The sequence below is a fragment of the Gavialis gangeticus genome, unplaced genomic scaffold, assembly GCF_001723915.1.
Source record: "Gavialis gangeticus isolate Ggan-Ray unplaced genomic scaffold, GavGan_comp1, whole genome shotgun sequence".
Lineage (NCBI taxonomy): Eukaryota > Metazoa > Chordata > Crocodylia > Gavialidae > Gavialis > Gavialis gangeticus.
Window position 1 is genome coordinate 13,677,419 of NW_017729030.1, and position 8,436 is coordinate 13,685,854.

Below are 8,436 nucleotides of genomic sequence, written 5' to 3' on the forward strand. Positions count from 1 at the left end.
CCAATGCAACAATAAGTATTTATCTTCATTACTGTACAGTGCAAATATGGCTAATCATTAAACATTTATTTTTATGAATCTGTAGCACAAGTTTTCATAAGCATTAAGGGGGGAGGGGAGGAAGGTAGGAACCATGCATTTAATGCAAAAGAATCGATATCTAGCATCTAAGTAAGTTGCTGCCTACAAATGTTTGCACCTCTCTAAGCCAATTAGCCTCTAAGGGCATTTTTACACATGCTGGTGCTGCGGTGCAGACATTTGTATAAATGCCAAAATGAGGTGTCAGCACTGAGAAAATGGCGGTGGTGCACTTTTGAACTAAAACACATGGAAGGTATTTTAGTTCAAAAGTGCACCACCGCCATATTTTCAGTGCTGATGCGCTTTTCACCATTTATTCAAATGCACGTGCCGCAGTGCCAGGCACATCAGCTCGTGTGTGGAGCAGACTCGGTTAAATCGAGCCTGCTCCAATGTGCTGGATATCCAGTGTATTGGAGCAGACAAATGTATGTGTATAAATGCCCTAAGGTGCCAGCTTGGAAAGATTCAACAATTAGCTTAGTGCTTTTCACAGACTTTCCCTTACATTTCAGTTCAAGGCAACATATTTTAGGGTGGGGTTTTTTTTTTTTTTTTTTTTAAACATGCTGGAGATCAATCTCTAGTTGTTTAAAACACGCAAGGAAAAAAAAAAAACAACCTTTTCCCCTTTCTTTTTATTAACTTTACATACATAAAAAAGGCTGACACGTACATCTCAGGCATATCTTCTTCCCATAAGAATACTGGAGGAAAAGGTAATTCACATGAATTTGTTATTCCCCAATTACTGTAATTTACACAGTTCATACAAACGTATACATTTAGACCACTGCTGTCTTGTTCTCTACAGAGCCACAGTAAAGATCAGGTAAATGTATCTTGCATTACATTTTTTTCAGTCTTACCCTGTACACTTTCTGATATTCCCAATGTTCTCTGTACCTCCCTGCAGATTTTGGAAAGACAATACTGAAACTGTTCATCACACTCGTTTTTCTTACTCCCACAGGTATCATAGCATCTATCATGTTGATTACAGCACTTTGTCATTGAGGGGATACCAATGTCAAACTGTGAAGAAAATGTTCAAGGTTAGTATTTCAGCTGCCAAGATAGTCTATTGCATCCAGTGATCATAAAAATGGCGTGCTAGCCACACAAATGAACCCATAAAGAAGGCTGGGTACAGTTGCACCATCAACATGTTACTTGTACTCCAAAAGGAAGCTAAACGCTAATAATATGAAAAGTAAGAGTAGAAACTGAACCAGGAGATTATCTTAGGGCAGTTCAGAGTGCTATCACTGAAGTGCTGCAAGGTTTTCAGAATCTTCCCTGCATTAAAAGTATTTAATCCTTGATAGTGATCCTATCTTCTGAGCAGAAATAATGAGCGCCAATAGGCATCCTTATTTTTAGGACATTTAAAAAAAAGTCTGCATTAGGAAACATCAAGCTGGTAGTCTGTCAATTAACTAACCTCTTTAAAATGCTTCCAAAGTACAACCTGAAGTAACATGCACACACATTGTTTCTATTTTTAGAACGGAAAGTTCAAAGAGGGCACATTTTAAGTTAACTACTAGTAATATTAAATAAGGAAGACTGAGTAAATACGAAAAGTGCTTGGAAAAAAAAAAAGTAACTCACATGAACTCCAAACAGTGGCGATCCACATCCATTTGGTGGTGAAGGCTTATATCCATAACGTGGAAAAGGCTTTGATCCTATAAAAGAGAATTTAAAACCCCCTAAATAAGTTTTGTTTTTGTTTTTTTGCTTCAGTTGTAAATTCGGTGCATCTGCAAGTGCTAAGTTCCTTTTTTTAAAAAAAAGGCAAGTTTTAATCAGGTATCTATTTTATGCACTCAAGTTTCAACAATTTTGGTTCAAAGTTGCACATATATTCTAGATCAACATTTCTCAAATGGGTCACAACCCAAAAGTGGGTTGTAAAAATACATGAAAGGGTCGCCAACAAATTTAAAAATGGATCAACAAACTTTTAAAATGGATTCTCCTCTAAAGGAGAAAAACATGGGAGATAGTAGCTTTTGCCTTTCGGGTTGGAGAGTTCCAGGCTGCAAAGGGCTGTCTGGGACCCCGCAATGCCCCACACGCTCGAGGGCACTGGGTCAGGAGTCAGGGGCACTGGGTCAGGACTGGTCATCAATGTTTACAAATGGGATCTGGTACAAAAGAGGTTGAGAACCACTGTTCTAGATAAAGCAAGACTCCCTGTCTGCAAGAAAAAAATAAAATAAATTTACTTCAGCTTTTGAAATGTCACATCCTTTTTACCTATAAGCAAAGCAGCTGTGCTAACTTCCTTTCTAAGGCATCACACCTACTAAATGGAATGGAACAGGACACAAGTATTTTTGCTAATTTTTACACAACTACAAAATGAAGAGCGCCTGTTTATTTGTGAAAGCCCTGTTCATTTTATGAAAAGTGCACAACAATATGTGTGTATACAAGAATAGGGAAAGTATGGGGTAAAACAATGCAACTGAACATGTTCTGGGATCTGAGACCAAACCAAGAAAAGCTTTCTAAAGGAGGGATTGTATGGACAAGGTGCATATAATGAATGAGGTGGGAGTAGGACACACTTCATGGTGGCCTGAGATACACACCAGAGATCACCCTAAGACTTCACCACCAAAAAATCTGCATGTACACCCCTTGTCCCCTCAGTTTCACCCTCAAAAGGAGCTTCATTGAGTGAAAACAAAACAGGTTACTTGGGACTTACTAAGTCTCATCTTAGACAATCTTAAAGACATGTTTTAATAAATTCTACTTCAAAACTTTCCAACACAATCAGATAAAACACATTCTTAGGTAAGACTACCATGAGAGAAGCCTAGGCCAAAATATCTTACATCTACAAATAGTTTCTAGAGCTGCCTTTGTATTACTCCAGTTATTACTGGTTTCATGCAATGGAAAGTCATCAGGGGCTAAAGACATAAAAAGTTAATCCCCGCATGCTACACACTACCAAATGTACAGTGCCATCTAGGTGGGGGTGAAGGGGTGGGACAAGTCCTTCCTGACCTTCTCAGGCAAATAATGAAGCCCACAGCACAAAATTAAATTAGTTAACCTAATTCTCACACAGTAAATAACATATGTGAATTTAAATTTCTGATTAATTCCTGTTACATATTTCTCTTCCGTTTTTCAAGTTTACACAAAAATAGTCTCAAGTTGTGAAGCCCACATTTGTGGCCGAAGTCATTTACCTGACTATATTGAGGGAAGTTTCAGGCAATTTAATAACATCCTAGCAAAGCCAATATCCATTTTCAGATTAGTGTTTATTCCTGGAAGTATCCAATCCTTTTGTAATGAGATGCTTGAAACCATGACGGTACTGAATTACATCTGATGCAACCAGCAACAGTAGGAGTACAATGGTCGCTTTGAAGAGTGTTGCAAAAGACTGCCGTGTTACTACATAACTGCACTCACTTGGGGTTGCTGAACAAGAACCAAGTAAACCAAAGGATTACACGTCAGTGTCATATATAGCAGAAGCTTTTGTGAGCTGAAGCTTACTCCCTTCAATACTGTGAAAGGACTGTATAGAAAGCAGAGTATAAGGAGACAGAAATCAGAATACAAAAAAGAAGGGGAGAGAGCTTTCTACATTCCCTTCCACAGTATGTGATGAAGTCAGCTTCAGCTTGGGAAAGCTTGTGCTACATATAGATCTAATTTAGTTAGTCTATAAGGTGCAATCCACTCTGCCTTCTTATCAACTGTCTCAAGCAATCAATGCCTTCACTTGGCCTCCCTGATTAAGGGAGGCTTCTAGTTCCCTTGGCAAGCCTAGGCCCATGCTTCTCTGGGCATAGCAAACAGGCCTACCTCCCTGACACAGCAGGGAAGCTGTGCAAGACAGAAGGCCGGCATCAGAAAGCAGATACATCCAATCCTATCTGCAGGACTACCAAGGCACTGTCAGGGGTAGGTGGGTACTGCCACCTGCATCCCAACACACCACGCAGGCAATTCGCAACCAGGGACACTGCAGTGGTGTGTACAGTTGGCAACTGCAGCCCCCAAAATTAGCCCAAAGCTGCCTTAAAGGGCCCCTGCTACACACTGCATATCTTACGCAACTGACTGGTCTATCATGCAATAAATTCAGATTGGCCACTATGCAAAGTAAGTGTCACACAATTCACTGGATCATCATGCCATACATTCAGACTGGTGACATGTGCAAAGCAATTATCGCAGAAGTCTCTAGTCTTATAAACAGCCACACATGCAAATAAATATCACAATGGCCCTGTCATGTGTTACCCAATCAACTGATCCATCATGTACAAACTAATTATCACACAATCCACAGGTTCATCATGCAGCGTAGTCCTACCAGCCACACATGCAAAGCAAGTATCACACCATGATCCCTACTACATGTTACATATATTACATAACTGACTGGTCCATCATGCTTTAAAGCAGGGGTGGGCAATTATTTTGGGCAGAGGGCCACTTACTGAGTTTCGGCAAGCCATTGAGGGCTGCATGACAGGCAGCCAGGGGCAGATAAATATTCATTTTCTAAACTTTTTAGGGGCCCTGCAAGCCAGATGGGTTGGCTTGGTGGGCCGCATGCAGCCCGCAGGCTGCATTTTGCCCACCCCTGCTTTAAAGTCACACAATTATCACGCAATTCACTAGCCTGGCATGCAATACATTCAAACTGGCTACACATAGATTTCATAGACATTAGGGCTGGAAGGGACCTTGGAAGATCATCGAGTTCAGCCCCCCGCCCAAAGGGCAGGAAGTCAGCTGGGGTCATAGGATCCCATGTAAATGAATGATCACATGACAGCCCCAGCCACATGTTACACAGAGCACACCATTTCATCCTGCAATACATTCAGATCGGCCACATGGGCAAAGAAATGATCATACCATTCACTGGCCCAGCATGCAGTAAATTCAGACTAGCCACACATGCAAATCTGCTCACACGCTGGCCCCAGCCACACATTACATAGAAAGCACCATTCCTCCTACAATACATTCAGAGCAGCAGGGCTGTCCCTAGAGGGGGGCGAATTGGGGCAACCGCCCCAGGCCCTGTGGACAGTGCTGTACAGGCCCCACAGCAGCTGCTGTGTACCGCCAGCTCACCACCCCTGGCCCTGCATGGGCTATGCCCCCGGCACCCCTAGGGAGGCTCTGCAGATTGGTCACATGGGCCAAACAACGACCACGCCATTCACTGGCCCAGCGCACAACTGGCCACACGTGCAAAACAAGGATCACGCCAGGGCCCCTACTGCACATTACAGAGAGCTCACCAGCAACACAGTCATACTGGCCACCCGGGCAAAAGAGGCATCACAGCCACACATTACACGGAGGCCGCCACTCCCTCGTGCCCTATTTAGATCCGGTACATGATTCAACACCTTGAGACTGGCCACACACGCAAACCAACTATGGCACGCCAGCCCAGCGCAAACGTTACACCGAGCGCACCAGCCCCACACTCACACGGCCAAAAGCGACGCTCCCGCGCCGGCCGCGTGCACACGTTACATGGAGCGCGCCACTGCGCCGCGCAATCAACGCAAACGGGCCTGCCCGGCTCCCAGCGAGAAAAGAGCCCGGCCGCTCCCCAGCCTGCGCCGGGCCCCGCTCCGCCGCCCCTACCGTCGCCGCACTTGTACTGGCAGAGCCCGTCCTCGCCGCCCAGCAGGTCGAGGGCGGCGTTGAGGTAGACGTCGATCCGGTGCACACCGTTGCGGATGGTCTTGAGGGTCATGCGCCAGTCCGGGGTGTGCGGCGGCTGGCCCTGCGCCCCCAGCGCCGCCAGCGCCAGCAGCAGCAGCAGCCGCCCTCCCGCCATCTGCCCCCATCCCGCGCTCCGCCCCCGGCCCCGCGCTCCGCCCCCGGCAGAGGGGACGCGCAGAGAGTGTCAGCGATGTCGCGGGTGGAAATGCGCGTTCACGTTTCGCAGGAGAGGTGCAGGTGCGGCTCCTGTTGTTCATGTGCTAAGGAACAAAGCAGCGATTCTCAACCGAGCTGCCACAGCACCGTAGGTTCCCTCATGAGCTCTCCAGAGGTGCGGCGGGGTCCCACGGAATGTGAACGCTGTTAGGTGTGCAGACGTGAGCCGCAAGGTAAACCCAATGTTGCAAACAGCAGTCCATAGTTGTGGTTTTTTCTGAGTTCTTTGGAATAGAAAAACTGCTCTATTTGTATTTATTTATTTCTTGGAATAGGTCATTTTTGTAGGCACAGAGAGAGGTTTTTTTTAAAAAGCCGTTTTACCTGAAAGTTGTCTGGTGGCAAGCAGGATGTAGAAGCATAGTTCCTTCAGGTTGTGAGTTTCATATTTCACAGATGAGAACCCTTGCAATTTACAATGTACAGGAAGAGAAGACCCCCTTGTACGATCAAGAATACTAAACGTGTTCAAAACGTATGATAGGCAGACTTGGTTCTTGGGTAAATCCACTATCTTTCATTAGACCAACTACAGTAGTTGGGGATGTTCTTTGCACACTTTCAGGCACAAGCACTTGGGTGATGGGTCGTGTTTTCACAAACTTCATGTTTGGGAAAACATGACCCATCAAACCTTAGTAGGCACTTTAAAACAGTCCTAATTCCAAAATAAGTAGACTTCAGCTACTCCATAAGCAAAAGAAAAGCACTGACAGAATTGAGCCCGACTTACCAAACAATTTTTGGGTACCTGAAAGTGTGTAAAGAAAAATGTTCCCGACTATTGCAGTTGGCCTAATAAAAGATATCAGATATACCCATAGAACCTCATCTGCCTGTGCCCTTGTAACACAGCTGCAACCAATACCTCGTCCCTGTAACACAGCTACAACTGATACTCCCAAAATGTACAATGATTTTCGAGGCGGCTGATTAATGCAGTATAAGCAAAACACAAGTTATTCTCAGGGGGTGCCTTTACACGTGCCTCTTTTAAGTGGGCTTAGTCTAAAACCACCATTTTTAAGGCACATAAATGGCATGTATCTACACTCTCAGGGAGTCTTAACTGACTCTCTGGGTGTGTCGTCAATGCTTTCTTATAACTGCTTGCCTCAAAACAAAGAATTGCTTCAATTTTGACTCAGTTTTCATTCACCCACTGCCGATTACAGTGAGCAATATAAAGTAAATGAGAAGACTTATTTGCTTACTTATTTGCATTTTTTTTAGCGTTCAATTGATACAATAATGTTGAGCTTCCAATACAGTCATTTCATATTTAAAACCTGGCAATGCTGTTCTGGACAGCTAATTATGCACAGTTCAGGGCTGGGAGTAATGTATGAGTGAGACAGGCTGAACAGTTAGACTGTCACCAGTAATGTCTGTTTGCCAGTACAGATATCAAATAATATCATGCATCAAGTACACTGCTCCTATCAGGCCAGGCCTCTCTTGGCCTGCTCTCTGGTACCATGTAAACCAGTACAGGCTGTTCTGTGGTTGGGTCATCAGTGACTAAACTGGTGCCCCCACTTGGGCTAGCTTGGGTGAGGAGGGGGGTGTGTGGACACCCAGCAGGACTAAAAATAAGGCCTGTCAAAAGGTGGATGAGCTCACTGCAAGTCAATGCCCATTCATACCTGGAGAGGAGATGGGCACCACCAGGTCACTGACTGAAGAATTACTAATGATGCAAAGCAACTCAGCTGACCTCATATTGGATCAGTCGAGGCCTGGGCCTACCATGACTACGTCCAAACACAGGACAGAGTGGAGAAGGGTTGTTACAGCATCTGAGATACCCCAATGGTTGCAGCAACGTTGGGGCTGACATGACAAGTACGCAGCCCTGAATATACCTTAGATGAGGCTGGGATTATGAGACAAAATCCTTTTCAGGCCATCCCAAACCACACATCTCCCCCACCAGGGGCTGCTTCTGAATGACCCACGACCTTGAGTTGTGTCCATATTAGCTTTTAGAAAGGAACCAGGAACTGGGAAGAAGGATCTGGAAATAAGAAACCAACTTCAGCCTCATCCTCAGACCCCGATCACCCCCAGGCTGGCAGCAGATGCCACCTGTCCTCTCCTTGGTGCAACCCTGAAGAAGGGCTACTAGCTGGGGCAGAGCATAGGTCCATCTTGCCCCTATGTGGATCCTGTGAAAGGTCCTCAGCCAGTTGAAGGAGGTGAAGTAGGCTGTTTTTTAGGAAAGCTTTTGCCCCTCTGAAGGAGTTACTGAGTCATAGAGAAATCAGGCTGGAAGGGACTTCCAGGGGGCATCTAGTCCAACTCCCTGCCTCAAGCAGAATCATTCCTATCAAACCATCCCATATAGTCACCATCTAAACTCTACATAAGATGTACCCCCAACCCTGACACAACACAGAC

At 45.0% G+C, this 8,436-nt stretch overlaps 1 protein-coding gene across 1 annotated transcript in view; it reads right to left on the reverse strand.

Annotated features, from left to right (window-relative positions):
- The window catches only part of PLA2G12A (phospholipase A2 group XIIA), a 12,920-nt gene extending 6,974 nt beyond the window's left edge, over positions 1-5,946 (reverse strand). The window contains exons 1-3 of the mRNA XM_019521962.1: positions 5,740-5,946; positions 1,699-1,775; positions 954-1,119 (exon numbers count right to left, since the gene is read on the reverse strand). Of these exons, the coding sequence (XP_019377507.1) occupies positions 954-1,119; positions 1,699-1,775; positions 5,740-5,935 (439 nt within the window). The 5' untranslated portion in view covers positions 5,936-5,946. The remainder of the gene's footprint in view (positions 1-953; positions 1,120-1,698; positions 1,776-5,739) is intronic.
- Positions 5,947-8,436: the final 2,490 nt, after the last annotated feature.